The following is a 25,320-nucleotide window of genomic DNA, read 5'->3' as shown; positions in this document are numbered from 1 at the left end:
GTGAAAAGCTACAAAATTTAACCTTGACCCCTGTCCCGATGACCTTGACCTTTGGTCCGTTGACTCTTTGTTTAATTCTGAACAACTTTGGTTCATAATGTCATAGCGAAATGTTCACCAGTGAACACCTACAAAATTTGACCTTGACCCCAGACCCGATGACCTTGACCTTTGGTCAGTTGACTCTTTGTTTAATTCTGAACAACTTTGGTTCATAATGTCATAGCGAAATGTTCACCAGTGAAAAGATGTAAAATTTGACCTTGACCTTAGAACCTAATGACCTTGACCTTTGACCTTGATTTTTTTCCTTAATGTGTATTTTTGTGAACTGAACATCTTGACCAGTTTCATGTACATCGGTCAATAAATACCAAAGTTATCAGCCAGGAACAGAATTTGTGGACGGACAGATGGACAGACAGACAGACAGACAGACAGAGTGATTACTATAGGGCACCCGTATCTCCGATACGGGGCCCTAATAACATGAAGTAAAGAAAATATGTGTAATGTTGAAAGAAGACAAGTTATTTCCCAGAGGACATTTCTCTACAAACTATTTTTATCATTGGTCTATGAAGTAAATTATTCCAATAGACCTTCAGTATTTTTCATGGTGGATGTCCATTGGTCAACTGATGAGTTTGAACACTATTTTCGTCGGGACAATTTAACATCATGTGATGTTTTCAGAGAAGTAAATATAAATTATTACAAAACCAAACATTTTTTCCATACATTTAATTTTATTTTTTTACAATAAGTGAGCTGATCACACATAACAAAAATACTGATTTAAGGTACCTCAAATACAGGAGAATGCTTCAAGGTCCAAACTCTTGTCTCAGTATTGTAGAATTTATTCTATCTCACAATAATTTAACGTACCTAACATACCGCAACAGATTATACACCCAATAGCATTGTTGACAATTTCTGGAACACACATCAACAGATCAAATATATAACTGTAAAAATGGATTGAATTCTATATGTAAATTCATCATCATTTTATCGTTAAGTGACCATCAATTGTGCAGTGATGCATAGGACACTTTTTGATAGTCTGGAAAGAGTATAATGCTGTGTTTGGGTCAAAAATTGTTTCATTAAATCAATAATTATGCAATTATCATTATACTTAAAATTGACAAAAGCAGGTCATTATTTCTTGCCAATTTCACTTTTTAAAAAAAATTCGGTGACATTCAGCAAACATTTAGCAAAACAAAAACAAACAATTTTGAAATTGCTGGAATAGTAAGCTGAAGGCTACATGTAACTTCCTCCTAAACTTCTGCAATCCCTTTGAGGAGAAGACAACCAATTAGTGAGATGTAAATATTCAGTACATTATGGCCTAATTATCCCTGACCAAAATGCACAACTATATTTAATGCCTATGAAGCCTGATATTTTTTTTAGGAAATGAAAATCAATCTGAGGGACTAGTTAACTGGTAAAGATTTCACGATTCCGATATAAAGGGCAACAACTCTGCATCAAATGTACAGTGCCTACCATGAACATGCCACAACCCCATGTGACATAGGTAGTTATGGTTATACAGCAAAATCAAATTAAAACAGAGTAACTTATTGTCTGAACAAGTCCTGGTGAAGTTATTTAAACAACATATTCTAACAGACAACAAGTATTTCTACATACTTGTACAATTATACAAGGTGTTTTTTTAAATTCAACACAAAAAAAAAACTAAATAAAAAACTTGCACCAAAATGAGTTACCAGAATTAAACAGGTCTACCTTGGAAAAATATATTTTTTTATTTATTTTATACATACTAGGTGAGTTTGTTTAAATAACCAAGACCCCTGAATTCTAGATAACATCTCAAAAGTTTCCTAAAAAATGCTTCCTAATTCAAGATTAATTTCATTTTTCCTCTCGAAGGATAAAGACCTAATTTTACCATGTAGAATATCACTCAACTGATGTTAAAACACGATCACATGAAATATATCTTAACCTTTTTCTTTCTCTGAAGATTATTTTGAAAACAAACACAGAGAGAACTCACAATCATCATTGTTGATCATTTCTTATCAATGCAACGAATAAACCATCTTAAATTTTGCTATTCATAGTTTTAATACATTTTAAAGCGTGTATTTTCAAATTCAACACAACAAATTTATATCGATAATCAGTCACAGACCTGTGAAATTTCAGTTATTTGTTGAATGTATTGCTAGTCTGTAGTTTTGTCCATCAAATCCTTTCATTTTCCACACAATAAATCTATGTTTTCCTTGTCATGCTGTTGTTTGTCTCTGTTAAGATGCAGCCGATTCTGCTATGGGTTGGTCTGTTGTTTGGCGGGTTTTGTTCCAGCTTTCCAGTCCCTTTGGTAGAGTTGTGTCCTCCTCCATTGAGCCAGTACCTTCCACAAACTCCTCATATGTAGATTTTTCTGCGAATGGTCTTTTCCCCAAAATACTCTCCATATCTGCCTTATCTATTTTTTCCTTCTCTAGCAACAACTTGGCAACCTGCAAAATATAGCAATAAAATTGTGAATACCAGCCGATCTCATGAATATATTGTGTTCAGATAACCAAATCAACTAATTTTCCTGTTTAGATAACACAATCAAACCTGCCAAGTTGTTTAGTGGAACAGTAGATGTCTTCACACAAGCTAATTGGCCATATTAAGATATCTTCCTCTGTAAATGTCTCTAACAGTATAAAGAGTTTACATAACATATATTTTAAACAGAATGTTGACTGGGAAGGTCCACCACCATTTTTGAAAGATATATACACAAAGAAAAGTGTATTCTTCTACAATTATGTAGAACTCAATTAGTGCTGGGAAAATCAGGAATAATTTCTAAGCCAGCCTCCTTAAAAAAATGAAACACTTTGTTACTTGTAACACCCCTCAACTACTGTTTTCATTACAACATCGAAGTGACAGGTATGTTCATAAATAGATATAGCATTCATTTCTTTTCATTCTAACATCAAAGTTAGAGGTATGTCTGTAAAGGATACATTTATTTGTTTGTTTAAACTCTATCATCAAAGTTTGAGGTATGTTCATAAGGAGATACATGTATTCATTTGTTTTCATTACGCGTAAAAGCTACAGGTACAGTGAACTATAATTCATTACTACAGTCTACCTACCTTGTCTATGAGATCCTTTTTCTCGGTCAGTAGAACCACGGTCCGGTCGTAACATCTGCTCACAAGATCTCGAACTTCCTCATCAATAATCTGACCTGTTTGCTCACTGTAGGGCTTCTGGAATGATTGCTGTTCCTGTTCAAAAGCTATTTGTCCCACCTTCTCACTCATACCCAGCATTGTTACCTACAATTAGAAATGTCTCACACATACCAAACAGTGTTACTTACAATTAGAAATGTATCACACATACCTAACAGTGTTACCTACAATTAGAAATGTCTCACACATACCTAACAGTGTTACCTACAATTAGAAATGTCTCAAAGATACCTAACAGTGTTACCTACAATTAGAAATGTCTCACACATACCTAACAGTGTTACCTATAATTAGAAATGTCTCACACATACCTAACAGTGTTACCTATAATTAGAAATGTCTCACACATACCTAACAGTGTTACCTACAATTATAAATATCTCACACATACCTAACAGTGTTACCTACAACTAGAAATGTCTTACACATACCTTACAGTGTTACCTACAATAAGAAATGTCTCACACATACCTAACAGTGTTACCTACAATTAGAAATGTTTCACACATACCCAGCATTGTTACCTACAATTAGAAATGTCTCACTCATACCCAGCATTGTTACCTACAATTAGAAATGTTTCACACATACCCAGCAATGTTACCTACAATTAGAAATGTCTCACACATACCTAACAGTGTTACCTACAATTAGAAATGTTTCACACATACCTAAGTGTTACCTATAACAAGAAAGGTCTCGTAGTAACAGGGCAAGAATTAAGGATGGCAAAGCCAACGGGAAAGGTGAAAGCTTGTTCTCATTCATTTTAGAACGGAAAAGGTGAATGCTTTTTCTAATTCATTTGAGATGTTACAAAGCATTTGATCAGTCAATCAAATTTGAATTCATGAAATTGACACGTCGCCAGTAAAACTCACAGTATAACAATAGTTAATCATGGTAGACTGATGCAAATTTGAAAATAACAAGAGGCCCAGAGGGCCTGTATCGCTCACCTGGATATCTTAGCAATCATGAAAAAATATTCTCCAAATGAGATCCAAGGGAATATGCCAGACCCCAAGGCCAATCCTTGTAGCATATTTGTATTAGATTTTTCATGCCCAGCAATTTTATGTATGGTTATAGGGTGGGTCTCTCAACTGTTTCCAAGCTGTGACTCAGAAACTAGGTCCCTAGGGTTGTGGCCAGACCCCAGGATCAATTCTAATATCATGACTGCATTCGTCTCATTTTGCCCAGCATTTGTGTATATAGTTTTTGGGTGGGGATCTCAACCGTTATGACCCAGGGGTTAAGTCTGCAAGGGTGGGGGCAAACTCTGGGGTCAATTTTAATATCATGACTGCATTCGTCTCTTTATGCCCAACAATTGTATATATAGTTTTGGGGTGGGGATCTTAACCATTTCAAAGTTATGACCCAGGGACTATGTCTCCAAGGGTGGGGCCAGACCCTAGAGCCATCCCGGAAGCAAATGTGCATTCTTCTCTTTATACTCAGCAATTGTATATATGGTTATACGGTGGGGATCTCAACCATTTCCAAGTACAATGTAATAAACTTTTTTTTGGACCCAACCCTTAGCCTGGGGGGTCAGCCCCACCATTTGTACAATTTTGAATCCCTTCCTCTCATGAATGCTTCCAACCAAATATGATCGATATCCATGGCATAGTTCTACAGAAGAAGTCGTTTATAGCAATATAGCCAAATTGCCCCCTTTTGGCCCCGCCCTCAACCCCACTCTAAGCCCCACTTTCAGCCCCCTGGGGGGTCAGCTTCACTATTTGTACAATTTTGAATCCCCACCACCTAGGGATGCTTCCAGTCAAATATGGTTGATATCCATCTCGTAGTTACAGGGAAGAAGTCGCTTAAAGCAATATAGCCAAATTGTCCTTTTTGACCCCGCCCCTCAGCCCCTGGGGGGTCAGCCCCACCATTTGTACAATTTTGAATCCCCACCACCTAGGGATGCTTCCAGTCAAATTTAGTTAAATTCCAATCAGAGGTTAAGAAGAAGAAGTCGTTTAAAGAAATTGTTGACGTACGGACGGACGACGGATGGCACGGTATGGCATAAGCTCACCTTGGTTCTTCGGACCAGGTGAGCTAATAAATACAGTAGGGTTATTACTTTAATGCTCCTCATGACGTTGTGCAGGGTATGAATATCACCTTAAAGTAAATGTGAATGTCTAAAACGAAATAAATGTATAAATGTACTGGGAATTTTTTGTCTAGACAAACTTGCGCCCAAAGCTGGTAACATACATACACACCCGATGTTAATTCTGTCCTTTACATTCATTTACTGTGTTATTTATGTTGTTTCCTCATGTTCATGTAAATTCACCCTCATGACAGAGGGTACAAATTAAACTGCAGCAAAAAAATCCCGATATACAGCACCTTTTTCTGAAACCAAAATGTTAGGGTCTATAGGCTTACCTGAGCGTAGGCCATTTTGGTTACTTTTTGTAGATCATCTTGGGCACCAGATGTAACCTTATCAAAGAAGATTTTTTCCGAAACTCTTCCTCCTAGTAATGTACACATTCTGTCAATCATCTGAAAAATAGCCACAAATTTCACAACTATTATTAGGAAATTACACTTAATACGGCTAGGACAATTTATCAATATATATTATGATACCTAAGTGACACATTTATTAATACACAGTGCGTAGTATGCCAATACATTGATACATATGAGAAAATTAATTCAAGCAGTATTATTTCCATTTACAACCTAAAATTATCATCATGAGATTGAAGAAAGTTTCATGAAACATTCAAATAAAAAAATTGACAACTGGAATGGACACCGAGTAAGAACTTATACTAATGGTAATGATATGATTAAAACCATAACATGATTTCACCAAAAGGAGGATGTGTGACGGTACATATCAGGTCAGGAAATTGTATTCAAGTGTACTACCAAGGCCCAATCTTCAATAACATCTGATTATTTAAGGAATAATGAATCCTCAATTTCACCTTAAAATCACTACAAGAATTTATTAGTATACATTCTTGTATTTAGAAATGAAGAATTACCGATAAATTCAGTGCTGTTTATCACTCACCTGTTCCTGTGTCATTAGATAATTTTCTTGGGGTAAATACATGGCATATCCTAGGCCCTTGCCGCGGGGTATAATAGAAACCTACAATGAATGGAATATATAACTATGGAGATAATGGAGTAAAATAGAAATCTACAAATGATAAAACAGCTAATTATACAAGAAATGTAATGCCCTGAATAGATTTTACCTTCACACTCTAGTACTGTGCTGAATATGTCACCATGACCACAATTGTGTTCCCCTGGAAATTGTTTTCACACAACCAATATATCTTAAAAGTGAACTTGAAATTCAACTCGAAACTTTCATGGGCTCTTAACAAACCAATGAACAAATAGCAAGATTCTAGGTCGAGAGACAAATCTCACAAAAACAGATCTCACAGCAAGGATACAAACACTGCCTGATTGTTCAGTTATTTTGACCTTTAAATATTTTCCGCTCACTCAATAGATAGTCATGGGCTACAGGTTGTTAATGTGTAACAGGGGGTCGCTATATTCAAGGAACCACACAGCTATAGTGTGTTACATTGTACCTTCAACAGGTCGACGTGTTCTAGGAACCACCCAGCTATAGTGTGTTACTGTTTACCTTCAACAGAGTGTCGCCATGTTCTAGGAACCACCCAGCTATAGTGTGTTACTGTGTACCTTCAACAGGAGGTCACCGTGTTCTAGGAACCACCCAGCTATAGTGTGTTACTGTGTACCTTCAACAGGAGGTCACCATGTTCTAGGAACCACCCAGCTATAGTGTGTCACTGTGTACCTTCAACAGGGGGTCACAATGTTCTAGGAACCACCCAGCTATAGTGTGTTACTGTATACCTTCAACAGGGGTCCATCATGTTCTGGGAACCACCAATTTGTAGTGTGTTACCGTGTACCTTCAACAGGGGGTCACCATGTTCTAGGAACCACCCAGCTAAAGTGTGTTACTGTGTACCTTTAACAGGGGTCCACCATGTTCTGTGAACCACCAATCTACAGTGTGTTACTGTGTACCTTCAACAGGCTAGGGGGTCACTATGTTCTGGGAACCACCAATCTATAGTGTGTTACTGTGTACCTTCAACAGGGGGTCACCGCGTTCTGGGAACCACCAATCTATAGTGTGTTACCGTGTACCTTCCACAGGGGTCCACCATGTTCTAAGAACCACCAATCTATAGTGTGTTACCGTGTTCCTTCCACTGGGGTCCACCATGTTCTGGGAACCACCAATCAATAGTGTGTCACTGTATACCTTCAACAGGGGGTCACTATGTTCTGGGAACCACTAATCTATAGTGTGTTACTGTGTACCTTCAACAGGGGTCCACCATGTTCTGGGAACCACCAATCTATAGTGTGTTACTGTATACCTTCAACAGGGGGTCACCATGCTCAAGGAACCACCCAGCTATAGTGTGTTACTGTGTACCTTTAACAGGGGGTCACCATGTTCTAAGAACCACCCAGCTATAGTGTGTTACTGTGTACCTTCAACAGGGGTCCACCATGTTCTGGGAACCACCAATCTATAGTGTGTTACTGTGTACCTTCAACAGGGGTCCACCATGTTCTGGGAACCACCAATCAATAGTGTGTCACTGTATACCTTCAACAGGGGGTCACTATGTTCTGGGAACCACTAATCTATAGTGTGTTACTGTGTACCTTTAACAGGGGTCCACCATGTTCTGTGAACCACCAATCTACAGTGTGTTACTGTGTACCTTCAACAGGCTAGGGGGTCACTATGTTCTGGGAACCACCAATCTATAGTGTGTTACTGTGTACCTTCAACAGGGGGTCACCATGCTCTAGGAACCACCCCGCTATAGCATGTTACTGTGTTCCTTTAACAGGGGGTCACCATGCTCTAGGAACCACCCAGCTATAGTGTGTTACTGTGTACCCTTAACAGGGGGTCACCATGCTCTAGGAACCACCCCGCTATAGTGTGTTACTGTGTACCTTTAACAGGGGTCCACCATGTTCTGTGAACCACCAATCTACAGTGTGTTACTGTGTACCTTCAACAGGCTAGGGGGTCACTATGTTCTGGGAACCACCAATCTATAGTGTGTTACTGTATCCCTTCAACAGGGGGTCACCATGCTCAAGGAACCACCCAGCTATAGTGTTTTACTGTGTACCTTTAACAGGGGGTCACCATGCTCTAAGACCCACCCAGCTATAGTGTGTTACTGTGTACCTTCAACAGGGGTCCACCATGTTCTGGGAACCACCAATCAATAGTGTGTCACTGTATACCTTCAACAGGGGGGCACTATGTTCTGGGAACCACTAATCTATAGTGTGTTACTGTGTACCTTCAACAGGGGGTCACCATGCTCTAGGAACCACCCCGCTATAGTCTGTTACTGTTTACCTTTAACAGGGGGTCACCATGCTCTAGGAACCACCCCGCTATAGCATGTTACTGTGTTCCTTTAACAGGGGGTCACCATGCTCTAGGAACCACCCCGCTATAGCATGGCCTGCTTCGTGGTATGCCACTGTTTTCTTCTCTTCAGGCTGTAGAACTTGTGTTTTCTTTTCTAAACCTTTAAAGGGGAAAAAGATGTTTTTATTTTATTTTTATATATCATACAATAAAACGATCTTTATCTTGAATGTTGCTTCAAGCAAATACTTCAATAGGGAAAGAAATTCTGGATAGAACAAAGCAAAAATCTATTTTAGGTGATGATTTTTTTATCACAATATTGGTTCAAGATAAAAGTTGTTAAATTAATTATCATAAACAATATATGCTTTATCAATTATGAAAATAAGAACTGAATTTCTATTTGACCTTTGTTACTATTTTACTTACAGAGTTCTGATTTTATTTGGCATTAGGACAATATTCAATTTTCAAAAGGGTTTTGTAACACCGCTGTTTCTATAAGTGTTTGAAAGAGTTACCTCCCACTACTCGTTCTATGGCTTGTTCGAAGTGATTTGACATGACCGACTCATTGAGGTCGCGAGCGGCTATGAGCGCTGATTCGTTACACACATTGGCTATGTCAGCACCTGTAAAATATGACACATTACACATATTGGCTATGTCAGCACCTGTAAAACATGACACGTGCCTTAGGTCCAGGTACAGTGTTTATCTGCCTGAGGCTCATTATCAAGTACATGGACAGAAAGTTTATCACTAAATTTTTAGTACATAAAAAAATTAATTCACCATCGATCTTCAAAATAGATGAAAGTAAATAAAACATTAAATAAATGAGAATGAACACCAATGGTTAATTACAGTAATTGTACAGAGACTAACCTGAGAAACCTGGAGTAAGTGCCGCTAACTTTTTGGCCATTACCTCCTTTACAAGATCTGTTTTTATACTTCCAAGATGGACTTTGAAAATATTTGCCCTGAAAATGAATATTAAAGATTATCTATGTCTATGCAAATACAACAAGGCTATATTTAGTGATCTGGCACGAGTATTTGAACCTAAAACTAACTGCTCAAGAGGGTTCAATTCAGTAAGTAAATGTACAGACAGCAACCTGGTTAGCAAACTATTTTTGGAATAACCATGACTATTTTTGGGGTTACATACATGCCATAACTTTCCAGAGCATAAAAGTGAGATCAGTGAATTTTTTAGTGAGATTTGGTCAAAAGTAGTGAGATTTTTTCCAGATTCAGTGTCAGTGTCCGGTTTTGATTTTATAGGACTTCACAACTCACATTTCCGTTTCGGTAAAACCATGTTGTCAATTGTAATGAACTAACAGCTTCTATGTGGCTGTTTGATGTTTTTATCAACTGTCATCACATATTAATTAGCGACTAGCCCCCACTGGATGGGGGATCCCTGTTTGACTGCTTAACAGTTCACACATCGGTGAACATGCATGACACCAAGCCATGCGCCGCAAAATCGGCAGGCTTTTCACAACTTTAACACCTATATGCTGCTAATTTGCCTAGCCAGTAATTTAAGTGGTTTTCATGGCCTGTGACTTTAGACATCTCAGTGACCAGTGGTCAGTGTGAATCCATGTAGCTATTGTTTCTTCACTAAGATTGACCAAACTTTGCTTCTTTTCGTGAGACCGATTGAAATTTGTGAGAAATGTGTCTCACACTGTGAGGATTTTTTTTGAAGTAAATTTTGTGAGTCTCACGCTCAAATCATTAGATATGGCATGTATGGGGTTATATGGTACAGAAAAAAATTGGGCACTTTGCATATATCTGTGAGAAGTTTATGCACTTAAGTGCACACAGTTTTTTTCGTATATACTGTATAATCCCAAAATAAACCATGGTTATCTCTTATACTGGTAATTTAATTTAAAAAGGTATACAAGTTCATGACAGAAGAATAAATTATGAGTTGTAATTTGTAGAGGATGCAGATTTCGCAACAATTAAGTGTTTCTATTTTTCAAATTTTGAGTTTTGGCTAATTGGCACCATATCAAAATATATATCTACCATTGGAAATTCCTGATACTGAAAGCAGTCTTTCCATTTACATAATTTTATAAATATGCACACATATAACAATTCAAAAGTATAAAATCCTTAATATTCAATCCTTATTTAATCCCTATTTACACGATGGACATGGACTGGGGAAGTATAGTACCTCTTCACACTAGACATTTACGATTTACATAATCTAGTTTATCAATGTAACAGGGTTATCATCAGAGAAACAAGGGATACTCACCTGCCCTTGATGTCTGGTAGTGGTATGTAGATCTGTCGGTCAAATCTACCTGCTCGTAGCAAAGCGGGATCTAGGACGTCTATTCGATTAGTTGCAGCCAGAACTACTACCCCTGTCTGTGAACTGAAACCTAAAAGAAATTTTCCAATAAATGATTTAACTTTATTAACAAAGTACAAAAATTTGATTGGAACAAGAGTACCGCGGGGCGGAACAATATACATGTACGCCTGTCAATTGCCATATAGTGTTATATACTTTCTAACATTGAAATAAGATCTCTCTCTATCATTCTATGAGTGGTTAGCTGACATGCTATAAAAAATGTAGGAGAAAATCTCCGGACAAAAAAAATTAAATACTGAAATAAACAAAGGGCAATAAATTTTGCAAAATTTGTCGAATCAAAATTCTTTTAAGGGAGACACAACTTCATATCATGGTTATAATGTATACTAAGTTTCAAAGAGATCGGTCGAAAAAAGATTGCAAGACAAACAAAAGTTTACGCCGGCCGGACAACCCCATACCATAATACTCCCGTCAAATTTGACGGGCGTATAAAAAAATGATTAATATGCACCAAACAGTTAATAATAATCCTGATGTCAGACTCAGAGAATATTCTGCTTTACGAAGCACAGTTTAAATGATTGCAAAGTAATAAAAGTTAATGCTAATTGCCATGCAATCAATGTCAAAAGTAAATCAGTCATATCACTACTCTGATTACTTCGATATTTTTTCAATAAATATTTATAAATGATGAGTAAGTAGTGTTAGTGAGACTAGCAATATTCAGTATTAGATGATCACATACATCAAAGTTTTAATCTGGACACAAACAATGTGCGTATTAAACATGTTGCAACATTTCAAGACCGACTGGTCCCTTTGTCAAGCTATGATTGAGCTTGACAAAGGGACTAGTCGGTCTAGCTGGATTAAGGGACCAGTTGGTCTAGCTTGATAAGGGACCAGTCAGTCTAGCTTGATAAGGGACCAGTCAGTCTAGCTTGATAAAGGGACCAGTCAGTCTAGCTGGATAAAGGGACCAGTCAGTCTAGCTTGATAAGGGACCAGTCAGTCTAGCTTGATAAAGGGACCAGTCGGTCTAGCTTGATAAGGGACCAGTCGGTCTAGCTTGATAAGGGACCAGTCGGTCTTTAAATGTTGCGACAAGCTTACTACATACCTTGTTTGTGTATAAAGTACAACTTTGATATAACATATTTCCAAACTGGTGAATCTTATTGAAGATAGAGGATAAATGTTTTATAAATCCACAGGTAACTATCACTGATATAATATTATCATTTACATCATGTTAAGAAGTAAATACCATGTAGTCTTGTGCATCTTGAACAAAATATTTTCCCAGAACAACCAAACAGTAACAAACTATATTGAAAGGATAAAGAGATCACAAAATGTCCAGGGGTGTAAATAATGTAGGATAGGGATAGTCCACCCACGGGTATATCAAATTAGGTTAAACCCGAGGCTTGTGGAGCTAATCTCAGAAACCACAAAAACATGCTAGGCTTCTAAAACTGACATTACAGGTAAGGAGCTGACAAAATTGTATACAGATATATTGGGTTGGTTTGGTTTGGTTGTGATTTATGTCCTATTAAAAGCTGTGGTGATTTAAGGACAAGCAAGGTTTTGGTGGTGGAGGAAAACCACAGAACTTAAAAAAAAGAATCGAACTGCAGCCAGTATGTGATGACTGTCCCGATAGATCTCGAACCCACAACCAAGTGATGGAGGGCTAGTGATTGTAGATGGTCAGACGCCTTCACCACTCAGAAACTATAGCCCCTTACAGATGTATTGGGCATATTCACAAAAAAACAATAACATGTTCACAGAAATACTAGAGTTTACATAAAGCATTCAGAATAGGACATCTGATTTCATACCGTCAAGTTCAACTAGGAACTGGTTCAGTGTGTTTTCCTGTTCACTGTTGCCCCCAAAATTTGATCTTCCACGTTTCCGTCCAACCGCATCTATCTCGTCTATAAATAATATACAGGGGGCATTTTTCCTGGCTTCTTTGAACATGTCTCGCACCTGTGAACCAAAAGATTTAAGGTTACATTCACATTTGTCAGAAAGCCTTTTTTGATAATGCACATGGAACAGCTACTGACAATAACTTTTCTTTAGCAGGTAAATATGTTTCCCCATGTTTTACAGTCGATGGTACTCCTCTGTGCAAAACATCCATCTGTTTATGTATAGAATTTATAACTGTAGGACGAGGATCTTGACGATGACTAAAAGTTGGTTGAAAGATAGGTATTCATTTGACTTTTTTATAATTGACGACACATGTTCATATACAAGGTAGTAGGATACAGATGATAAACAGTTCATCGTACAGTGATTTTAGGGTTTGTTTGAACACTTTGCTCACACATTTCTAAAATCTCGAGTCCACCTGTGGTGGCCTGTTTTTGTCCACACGCTTGTAATGAGAAAATGGTTCTCACAACAAACCCTGATACACAGTGTGATTATCTGTAAATATCAACTAAAAATACTGCTTCTTCTGGTGGTGGTAACGCAAACCGTGTATGTACAGAGTTGAGCTGATGTCACTATTACCACCTAATCGTTAAAATTGGTCCCCCAATGGACTTAGTGCTCTTTATATCAATATCAACAAAAAATACATGCTCTGAAACACAATTTCCCTTACTTTACACAAAATCTCTCACCACTCTAAAGAAATAATGTCTGAATTACCCGAGCAGGTCCAACTCCGACAAACATCTCGAGGAACTCAGATCCGGACACGGCGATGAAGGGAACATTAGCCTCCCCAGCTGTGGCCTTGGCCAGTAGTGTTTTCCCTGTTCCTGGGGGCCCAGTCAGCATGGCTCCTTTGGGGATTTTGGCACCAAGTTTTAGGTATTGTTCCTTGTTTTTCAGGAAGTTTACAAATTCCATAATTTCTAATTTGGCCTCTTCACATCCGGCTACATCACTGAGTATGGAAGCATGTGATTATGTAGTGCAGTATACTGATGTACACCTTGAGATATGTACAGGAAACATCACCCGTAAGTGTGCAAGTTAATTGTACGATTAAATGTTTCACAAGGTTGTTAGTCAGAGTGAAATATCATACCTACATATACAGGTATTAAATATATATCTGATGAACACATATATAAGCACACCTATAAGTGTTATTTACATTTACTTGATTTTACAAGCCGATTTTTGTTTTCTATAACCAAATGGATTAAGTACTGACATTTTACAGCATAAATGGATGATGACATCAAATTTACAAAACTATTCAATAACTGATGTTAAGATTTCTATATAAGGTCAAAGGTCAAGTCATAGGTCACAGTGGCCTAATTCTTGCACTCTGCACTTTGCCATCAAAAAATAGATGTCCTTGTCCTTGTCCTTGTACACCAAATCTGGTTACTCAGGGTGAAATTGATATAGTATAGAAGATACTTCCCGGACAAACTTCTCGGAAGGACGGATTGCAAACCTATACAATTTTAAACTTGGAGATATTGGCATCAATCGTTAAGTCTAAAACAGATTAAGATTTTTCTCTTTTGTCGGCTTTAACATTTTACCCCTATTGATTCTCTTCGCCAAATATCTTCAGTTAGTAACAAGAGGCCCATGGGCCTAAACGGTCACCTGAGTCCTACAGTATTTATTTTTGCTGTTGAAATATGTACCAATTTGAGTACAAAATAGTTAAGTATAACGTTAACTTAAGTTTGTCAGGACCAGGAGTCGATCATTCCTACAAAGTTTCAGTTCAATCGGCCCTGTAGAACTTGACTTTAAGTTTGAAAGAGTTTTTCAAAATGGCAGCCATGTCAGCCATATTGGATTTCTGATTGACCGGAAAAATAACAACACTGTGTCAGGACCATGAGTCGATCATTCCTACAAAGTTTCAGTTCAATCGGCCCAGTAGAACTTGACTTTAAGTTTGAAATATTTTTTCAAAATGGCGGCCGTGTCGGCCATATTGGATTTCTGATCGCCCCGAAAAATAACAACATTTTGTCAGGACCATGAGTTGATCATTCCTACATAGTTTCAGTTCAATTGGCCGGCCCAGTAGAACTTGACTTTAAGTTTGAAATAGTTTTTCAAAATGGCAGCCGTGTCAGCCATATTGGATTTCTGATCGACCCGAAAAATAACAACACTGTGTCAGGACCATGGGTCGATCATTCCTACAAAGTTTCAGTTCAATTGGCCTAGCAGAATAACTTGACTTTAAGTTTAAAATAGTTTTTCAAAATGGCGGCTGTGTCAGCCATATTGGATTTCTGATTGACCCGAAAAATAACAAGATTTTGTCAGGACCATGAGTTGATCATTCCTACAAAGTTTCAGTTCAATCAGCACAGTAGAACTTGACTTTAAATTTAAAATAGTTTTTCAAAATGACGGCTGTGTCAGCCATATTGGATTTCTGATTGACCCGAAACATAACAAGATTTTGTCAGGACCATGAGTTGATCATTCCTACAAAGTTTCAGTTCAATCGGCCCTGTAGAACTTGACTTTAGGTTTGAAATAGTTTTTCAAAATGGCGGCTGTGTCGGCCATATTGGATTTCTGATCGACCCGAAAAATAACAGCACTTTGTCAGGACCATGAGTCGATCATTCCTACAAAGTTTCAGTTCAATCAGCCCTGTAGAACTTGACTTTAAATTTGAAATAGTTTTTCAAAATGGCGGCTGTGTCAGCCATATTGGATTTCTGATTGACCGGAAAAATAACAACACTGTGTCAGGACCATGAGTCGATCATTCCTACAAAGTTTCAGTTCAATTGGCCCAGCAGAACTTGACTTTAGGTTTGAAATAGTTTTTCAAAATGGCGGCCGTGTCGGCCATATTGGATTTCTGATCGACCCGAAAAAGAAAAAAAACTTTGTCAGGACCATGAGTTGATCATTCCTACAAAGTTTCAGTTCAATCGGCCCAGTAGAACTGGACTTTAAGTTTGAAATAGTTTTTCAAAATGGCAGCCGTGTCGGCCATATTGGATTTCTGATTGACCTGAAAAATAACAACATTTGGTCAGGGAGATGTCAGTAACCTTCCCATGAAATATTAATGAAATCCCTTTGCCAGTATTTCAGCTTAAGTTGAAAATGTAAAATGCTAATGGACGACGGACGAAGACGGATAGCAATAGGTCACTTGAGCTAAAGCTCAGGTGACCTAAAAATACTTAAACTTATATTCCATTGAATTTCAGCATTTCTGCAAAACTATACTTGGAAAGTGTGCAAGTAAGTCAAGAAAATCTTTGTACCAAATATGAGAACTTGAGTACAGATACTAGTTAATTGTAATAAGTCTATACAGAACTGCTCTAACATTACCTTATTAATTTAATGTTTTTATACAGACCTGAATTTGACTATAACATTTGAGTTTGGCTTGAAGACCTTGGCTGTGGATTTTCCGAATCCGAAAGGTCCCCCTCCACCTCCTTTTCCCATTCCTCCACTTCTCTGTAAAACACGATTTCTTTAAAATACACATTCCTAGGCAGTTGTAGTGACAAAGATCACCAACAAGGGTACCAAGGACCTTGAATTTCTCATCTGGCTATTTCAGAAAGCAAGTTCATTGATATCTATCCAGTAGTTTAGGAGGGGAGCCACTTTGTTTAATTTTAAATCACTATAGGCTAAGCATGTGCCATGACATTGGACATGTGAACCTCTGGTACCACCTGTCTCTCTGTGCAGACTTCTAGAGAGTGACACAGTCTGAGAAGGATAAATAGGCGTGAAACTTTTTGCAGCAATTCTTCAGTTCCTTGATTCTATAAAACATTGGCTTATCAATTTAATTATTATCCTTTATTATCTTAAGTTATAAAGTTTCTTTAAACCATTCACAGCAGCACCCAAACAGTACAACAGTTGTACTGCTTAAACACTCTGACCAGTGACACTCACATGCTTATTAAACAGTCTATATAAGGTTCCTCCTATTCCAGTTACAGCATGTGATACACATACATATAAATGTTCAATACAGGGCTTAGGATGGACAGGTGATACAGATTGATTATTAAAGAGTAGGACTATTTAACTTGAATTGTTTAAATTTACTGAGGTTTGAAAAACTGTAGCTGGATTGATTATTTCCATTACCCAGTATATGCTATACAATGTTGGCATTGTTGTCTAAGAGGAACTTCTGCCTCCTGAGGGGGACAAATCTAGTCAGAATAATAGACTGGGTTTTAGGTCTTAAAAAGGATCAAATGTTAGATAAAGGGGTTCAGAGGGAAAGGGGGACACATTTGACATGTATGAGATGCTAGCAAGTAGATAATTCATTAAAAAAGCCAATCTGCCAATTTAACCCTTTTTACCCACCAGCAGATTCAGTTTAACAGTTTTAATCCCCGTTTGATAAATCTGCCAAGTAGCTATAAGTAGATGTCAATTAAAGCAAGTCAATCGATTTGACCCCTTTTCCAGCCACACAGCCCCCTGGAAGTTGTGTCAATAACACACTCTATTTTGTGCCTAAACTCACGTAAGGACCATACGATAATCATGCCAAACTAAAATGCCTAATGTAGAGAAATGATGAGATAAAGCCGGAGAAGGTTAAAAGATCTGATGTAACTACCTGTGTAAATACCTGTTCATTATTTTAATGCTTTAGAGATACTTACTTGCATCATCATATAACCTATACCAATCATGCTGATCATGTAAATACTAAAATGCCTAATGTAGAGAAATGATGAGATAAAGCTGGAGAAGGTTAAAAGATCTGATGTAACTACCTGTGTAAATACCTGTTCATTATTTTAATGCTTTTGAGATACTAACTTGCATCATCCTATAACCTATACCAATCATGCTCATTATGTAAATACTAAAATGCCTAATGTAGAGAAATGATGAGATAAAGCTGGAGTAGGTTAAAAGATCTGATGTAACTACCTGTGTAAATACCTGTTCATTATTTTAATGCTTTAGAGATACTTACCTGCATCATCATATAACCTATACCAATCATGCTGATCATGTAAAAGGCAAAAACAAGAGTGCTGAAAAAAATAAAAATAATAATGTACAATAACATAACAACATTGAGCACCAGTTAATATATATGAGATCAGAAGTTAAGAATTTTAATCTAAATTGCAGCCTTTTACCTAGGATAACCTAAAAAGCTGAAAGCTTATTTCCATTTGGGTCCTTTAAAAGAAACTAAAGTACAATTTCATAATTGAATATTGAGACATTCTTCATAAAATAAACTACTATTCCGTCAAAACATGATGGTCAGTTTAAAAGTACACATAATACCTTAATTATTTTTTCTATTTGAATGTGAAACATACAGTAAAATATTCAATAATCTAAAACATAGAATCATATTAAAAGTGTACACATATTCACTTTCTTGTTTTCCTTTCATAAGCTCCTGTAAATGACCTGATTTTTAAACTTAATTTATTATTTTCACTTTGATGTTTTCCGGAAGTGAATTCCAATCTTTGGTACCAGAAAAATAAAAAGTTGTAGAGATAGATTCAGAACCATTTACGCTAGGAATAATAAAATTACATAGATTTGAGTGAGTACTATAAAAACATGGATTCCTGTCAAAAAAATGATACATATACGTATACTGAGGAGCTTTTCCCTGGAAAACATTGAACATGTGGTTAAGTCTAAGTTGCCTTGCCCTGGTATTGATATCCAGCATGTTTACACGACTAAAATCATGGTAGGACAAACTGTGTCTATTATGTACATATAAAATAAATCTTATCACCTTGTTTGTGCCACTTGTAGATTATTCTTATATTTTTTTGACAGTCAAGTTAATACAAGAATGTATCTAGCTGAATATATCAGGCTGATACCTCGTTCAAGGAGAGAAATTGCTTAGAACAATATGTCCTTATTGTCCATCACCTAGTTCCCGCCACCCCCCTCATATTATTTTCTATTCCCATCATCTGATATCCATATCAAATACTAGCAGAGAAGTTACCTAAAATATCTCATTTTACCATTGTTGAGTAGGGGTTGGTGTGAGTTGGAGATATGGAAGGGTTGGTGTGAGTTGGAGATGTGGAGGGGGTGAGGTTTTTGGTGTGAGTTGGAGATGTGGAGGGGTTGGTGTGAGTTACATATGTGGAGGGGTTGGTGTGAGCTGGAGATATGGAGGGGTTGGTGTGAGTTGGAGATGTGGAGGGGTTGGGGTGAGTTAGAGATGTGGAGGGGTTGGTGTGAGTTGGAGATGTGGAGGGGGTGAGGTTTTTGGTGTGAGTTGGAGATGTGGAGGGGTTGGTGTGAGTTAGAGATGTGGAGGGGTTGGTGTGAGTTGGAGATGTGGAGGGGGTGAGGTTTTTGGTGTGAGTTGGAGATGTGGAGGGGTTGGTGTGAGTTGGAGATGTGGGGGGGTTGGTGTGAGTTGGAGATGTGGAGGGGTTGGTGTGAGTTTGGGAGATGTGGAGGGGTTGGTGTGAGTTGGGGAGATGTGGAGGAGTTGGTGTGAGTTGGAGATGTGGAGGGGTTCGTGTGAGTTGGGGAGATGTCGAGGGGTTGGTGTGAGCTGGAGATGTGGAGGGGTTGGTGTGAGTTGGAGATGTGGAGGGGTTGGTGTGAGTTAGAGATGTGGAGGGGGTGGGGTTGTTATCCCTTTTATTTGTACAATTTGAATTCCTTCCACCTTGATTTAATTTCCAGTCAGAGCTAGTGAATTTCATGAAAGTATTTTTAGAAGAAGTCTTAAGTCACTCGAAAAATTGTTGATGGGAAGACAAGATAATCTCATCTCATTCCTCTAGACTAAGTAAACTAAGAATAACATGGGAATAGAAAGAACACTGTATATAGTTACCTGCCTATCCCTACTTCTTCTGACTTTTTAGAGTAAGTCACATCTAAAAAGTGTGATCTATCTATTTGTAATTCTTCTTGAGTAGTCTGCAATTGTCGCTCAAAGGTATCAACACTTCCTATTCTGAACTGGACATTCCTTTCCATCTTGAAAAATCCAAAGGACCTCATTAGTTAACATTTTTACGATATAACATATTATTTTGAATACAATATATTTGATAAAAGAGTCAGCGATGGACTTTAGCCATAAATTACTTTAAGAACATATTCAGATTTAACGTAATGACAATTAAGAGTTTGAAAATAGAGATAGTCTCACATAAGGAAATACAGACTCAATTACACTAATGTCTTACGCTTTTGAAATTATTTAAGATGAACACTGGAAAAATATCATCATGAAATTATAATGATCACCTGGCTATTCCGTCTTTGCGTATTGCAGAGTTATCTTCTCTTGAGAGCAGGTATTGATTGTAACGTCATTGGTTTGTGTGAGAAAATTACGTGGTTTTCTCAAAAATTGATTACGTTACTCACACAACCAAATGACGTAACAATCAATACCTGCTCTCAAGAGTAGATAACTCTGCAATACGCAAACACGGAATAATCATTAGGTTTAGATAAGTATATTTAAGTCCCATGAGTGGGATACACTTGTTTACTTACCACTCCAGGCTTACAATTGACTACCACCACCACCTGGCTATAATCATTAGGTTTAGATAAGTATATTTAAGTCCATGAGTGGGATACCCTGGTTTACTTACCACGCCAGGCTTACAATTGACTACCACCACCTCTTTGTTTGTCACTGTAAGGCTTTCCACCTGATCAAACAAAAGGGAAATACAAGTTTGTTCTAAATATTGGCCTTCATGTATTTGCTTTTGACAACATGATGTTGATACAAAACAACAACATGGGCTGGTCATAAGCCTATTCATATCAATGAAAATGCAAGCAGGGTAACAATGGACGCCAAGTTTTATGCTATGGATATATATATGTAAGATGTTTCTGTTACCAGTAATTATTTTTTTAATAGAACTTTGCTACCTTGACCTTTGGCGTAAGAATGTCAATGTGTTTTGTCAAATCATAATACAAATATGGTGTATACCGAGAAATGTTCGTCCAGTCCGAGTCAAACTTACGCCCTTCGCCAGAATAATTCATGTTATCCCGTGTTAATTTCACTTTCACATTTAGTTACTATACATATAATGTTGTTTACAAACGTTTGCTGTAAGGCTAAATTTGCCCTTATTATATCAGGCGGTAATTGTGAAAATTTATCTACTACGAAAACTTAACTTTCCAGTATACATTACCTTTATCCTTTGCTAAAGCTGATCACAGTGCAAGTTATAAAGCTTTCAATTGGAATTTAAAAAAAAATGTTTTTATGTTTTTCTGGTTTAGACATCTTCCCCATCTCTTCCTTCTACCGTTTTAAAGGAAGTGCCGACATTTTAGTTTGTCCTTGCTTGGTAACGAGAATGGGTCTCGCTGGGTATAAAAAGTGCATTTTCCGTCAAACCGGTTATCGTTTGTTCAATATGTGCACAAGGTGACACTATTTTATTATTATATATATTTACCACTTTCACACACGATTTTTTACCAACATTTTTATCAGATCAGTTGAATAAAATTGAAATGGAACACATCAAAGATATCATTTATCTAAGAAAAGTGGCAATAGTAGTAAAATATGACCAATTAAAATATCTAATGCACAATCCCTGCCCCCACCCCCCCAAAAACAAATGGCTCTGAAAGAAGCACACATACGACGAACGCTAATGCCTATCTTTTAGATATACGAAGAGTGATAACCTCCTGTGTGAAAACAGTACTTATTCCAATCATTTTCATGAGAACGGTTCAATTATCAAATTTCACATTGTTGACTACACACCTTGGGGTGTCGCATTTTGCACAGGTTTTGCTAGTAAAGCGTCTACACGACGAAGACTAAGAGTTCATTATAGAGTGTTCGTGTGTTGGTGCGGTTCTATGCACATGAAAGACTGATGATTTATAGAAGTATTTTCAGTAATATAACTTTTATTTCGGAAACATAATTTTCAAGAATGTGCCATAAGTTAAACAACGAGCTTGCCGATCGGTCAGTTCTAAAATGATAACCGGTTTGACAGGTAATGCGCTTTTTATACCCAGCAATACCCAAACTCGTTACCAAGCAAGGAAAAAAGTAAAATGTCGTCACTTCCTTAGAAACGTAGGTCGGAAGACATGGGGCAGATCTCAAAACCAGAAACAATATATTTTGAATTGGTGTTTTTTTCAATCTCATTTTAAAGCTTTTAAACTTGCACTGTCAGCTTTAAGTAATGTTCATCAAAGTATGCTAGCTATATATAGGTTCAATAGGACTTTGACCTCTTCCTATACCCTTGACTTGTTGTTAACTGATCCACACCTTGTCATTAGGTACCGGTATATACATTTATATTCATGACTTGTGTATAAGTAAATTTTTAAATTTTTACCAACTACAATTGTGAACACACTACCGGTATTCAGCAATTCAAATAATCTACTTATTGATTTCACATAGATTTAGTTATATGGATTTCACACCTGATCCATGATGTTGATTTGCATCAAACATTGAAAATCTATGAAACGGCTATCATTTTATAAAATTAAGAATTAAGAAATGTGTAACATATATGCATCCCTAATTAGTAAACAGTTTAGCTAAATCAAAAATGTTCAGTTCTTGTACTTAAGCTAATGGTCACACCATCTATTTAAAGCTTCTAATATTAGCTATAGTCAGACTGCATAAGCACCTGCAGACTGGCAATTTAGTGTCAACTGATCACTTAATTACCATTGTCAGAATATAATTGTATTAGAATAAATAATTAGGATATTGGCAAGTACATTAGGCATAACAGGTTTACCAGTGCAAGAATCTTCCAATATTCCAAACGGAGAGGCCCTCTGGAATACAGTCTCACTGTCTGAGTTTTCTCATGGCCAGTCCCACTGTTTGAGAGCTTCTCTGATGCTCAGCCCTACTGTTTGAAAGCTTCTCTGGTGCTCAGCCCCACTGTTTGAGAGCTTCTCTGGTGCTCAGTCCCACTGTTTGAGAGCTTCTCTGGTGCTCAGCTCTACTGTTTGAGAGCTTCTCTAATGCTACGCCCTACTGTTTGAGAGCTTCTATAATGCTCAGCCCCACTGTTTGAGAGCTTCTTTGATGCTCAGCCCTACTGTTTGAGAGCTTCTCTGATGCTCAGCCCCACTGTTTGAGAGCTTCTCTGGTGCTCGGCTCTACTGTTTGAGAGCTTCTCTAATGCTCAGCCCCACTGTTTGAGAGCTTCTCTGGTGCTCAGCCCCACTGTTTGAGAGCTTCTCTAATACTCAGCCCCACCGTTTGAGAGCTTCTCTGGTGCTCGGCTCTACTGTTTGAGAGCTTCTCTGGTGCTCAGCCCCACTGTTTGAAAGCTACTCTAATGCTCAGCCCCACTGTTTGAGAGCTTCTCTGATGCTCAGCCCCACTGTTTGAGAGCTTCTCTGGTGCTCAGCTCTACTGTTTGAGAGCTTCTCTGATGCTCAGCCCTACTGTTTGAAAGCTTCTCTGGTGCTCAGCCCCACTATTTAAGATCTGCTCTGATACTCAGCCCTACTATTTGAGAGCTTCTCTGGTGCTCAGCCCCACTGTTTGAGAGCTGCTCTGGTGCTCAGCCACACTGTTTTAGAGCTGCTCTGGCACTCAGCCACACTGTTTTAGAGCGAGCCTCTTTGGGGCTCAGTCCCTCTGTTTGATAGCCTTTCTAGGGCTAAGATCTACTGTTTGAGGGCCACTCTGGATCAGTCGGTCTGTATAAGAGCCTATCAGGGTCAGGCCCCTGTTTGAGAGTTTCCCAGGGTCAGCCTTATCATTAAAGAGCCTCTCAGGGTCAGTCCCACTGTCTGACAGCCTAACATGGTGAATCCAACTGTTTGAGAGCCTCTCTGGAGCTAAGTCTCAGTGTTTAAAAACATCTTAGGTTCAGTATCACTGTTTGAGAGCCCACTGTTTGAGAGCTGCTCTGGTGCTCAGCCACACTGTTTAAGAGCGAGACTCTTTGGGGCTCAGTCCCACTGTTTGAGAGCCCCTTTGTCCCACTTTTTGACAGCCTCTTTGCAGTTTAGCCCCAATGTTTGTGAGCCTTTCTAGGGCTAAGATCTACTGTTTGGGGGCCACTCTGGATCAGTCGGTCTGTATAAGAGCCAATCAGGGTCAGGCCCCTGTTTGAGAGTTTCCCGGGGCAGCCTCATCATTGAAGAGCCTCTCAGGGTCAGTCCCACTGTCTGACAGGCTAACATGGTGAATCCAACTGTTTGAGAGCCTCTATGGAGCTAAGTCTCAGTGTTTAAAAACATCTTAGGTTCAGTATCACTGCTTGATAGCCTTTCTGGGGTTCAGTCCCACTGTTTGAAAGCCTCTCTGGGATTCAGTTTCACTGTTTGAGGGCCTCTCTGGGGTTAGGTCCCACTTCGAGAGTCCCACTGTTTGAGGGCCTTTTTGGGGCTTAGTCCCACTGTTTGAAAGCTTTAAGCCTCTCTTTGGCTCAGTCCAACTGTTTGAGGGCCTCTCTGGAGCTTAGTTCCACTATTGGAAAGCCTCCCTAGGGCCCAGTTCTACTATATGAGAGACTTTTTTTACAGCACAATATTGCCCAGGTTATTTACTCAAACGCAATACTATAGGACATTCTAACACAATCAAATTTCTGACATGGGTGACAATTTTCAAATCTAATGCTTCAGGATTCATTACTATGTAGCTACATTGTATCTGTACTAGTGTAACATGCAGGAATACAGAGGTTTAACATTTAGCTATTTAACAAAGATATTTTAATTTATGTTAACAGTACATCTTGTATCTCAGAAACCTACAGGAATAAAAGAATTCAGTCATCCAGCAATTAACCAATCTGTCATTATAATCATTTAACATTACAGCAGCAGTTACTTTAATATTGTAGTATTCTTACCAATCCTGGTCGGAGATAATTGTTGACAAACTCCTTGTATGAGATTTCTTTTTTTTGAGATGACATCATATACAAGTACACCAAGAGAGCTATTGCCAGGACACCTGGGATAAGCATCATTGCTCTTTCACGGTCACCTTTTGACCTGTTAAAATGTACAAGAGGCCCAGGGGCCTTAATAGCTCACCTGGTATTTTATTTTCAATTTAAAACCTGCTCAGTACCATACAGGTTTATCAAAGGAGTACAAGAAACAAAGCTGCAAGAAGAACTACACATGTAAATCTGTTTTGGTGGGTACGATACCAAGAAAATGAGTTTCTGTGTTATTATCCAAGGAGGTAGCCTCCAGTCTAGTCTGGACCTCAAGAG

At 38.0% G+C, this 25,320-nt stretch overlaps 1 protein-coding gene across 2 annotated transcripts in view; it reads right to left on the bottom strand.

Annotated features, from left to right (window-relative positions):
• Positions 1-738: 738 nt before the first annotated feature.
• Positions 739-25,320, bottom strand: part of LOC110466782 (AFG3-like protein 2) — a 31,485-nt gene continuing 6,903 nt past the window's right edge. The window contains exons 4-18 of one of the 2 annotated variants that reach the window (XM_021523537.1): positions 24,949-25,093; positions 20,698-20,757; positions 19,923-20,068; positions 18,054-18,114; positions 16,446-16,549; positions 13,778-14,018; positions 12,946-13,099; positions 11,021-11,150; positions 9,610-9,707; positions 9,243-9,353; positions 8,763-8,878; positions 6,322-6,402; positions 5,679-5,798; positions 3,159-3,344; positions 739-2,516 (exon numbers count right to left, since the gene is read on the bottom strand). In XM_021523537.1, the coding sequence (XP_021379212.1) occupies positions 2,301-2,516; positions 3,159-3,344; positions 5,679-5,798; positions 6,322-6,402; positions 8,763-8,878; positions 9,243-9,353; positions 9,610-9,707; positions 11,021-11,150; positions 12,946-13,099; positions 13,778-14,018; positions 16,446-16,549; positions 18,054-18,114; positions 19,923-20,068; positions 20,698-20,757; positions 24,949-25,093 (1,969 nt within the window). In that variant the 3' untranslated portion in view covers positions 739-2,300. The other variant, XM_021523538.1, reaches the window with a different exon arrangement.

The sequence above is a fragment of the Mizuhopecten yessoensis genome, unplaced genomic scaffold (genome assembly GCF_002113885.1).
Source record: "Mizuhopecten yessoensis strain PY_sf001 unplaced genomic scaffold, ASM211388v2 scaffold11145, whole genome shotgun sequence".
NCBI lineage: Eukaryota > Metazoa > Mollusca > Bivalvia > Pectinida > Pectinidae > Mizuhopecten > Mizuhopecten yessoensis.
The sequence above is the reverse complement of the archived record's forward strand: the minus strand, read 5'-3'. Positions and strand labels throughout refer to the sequence as shown.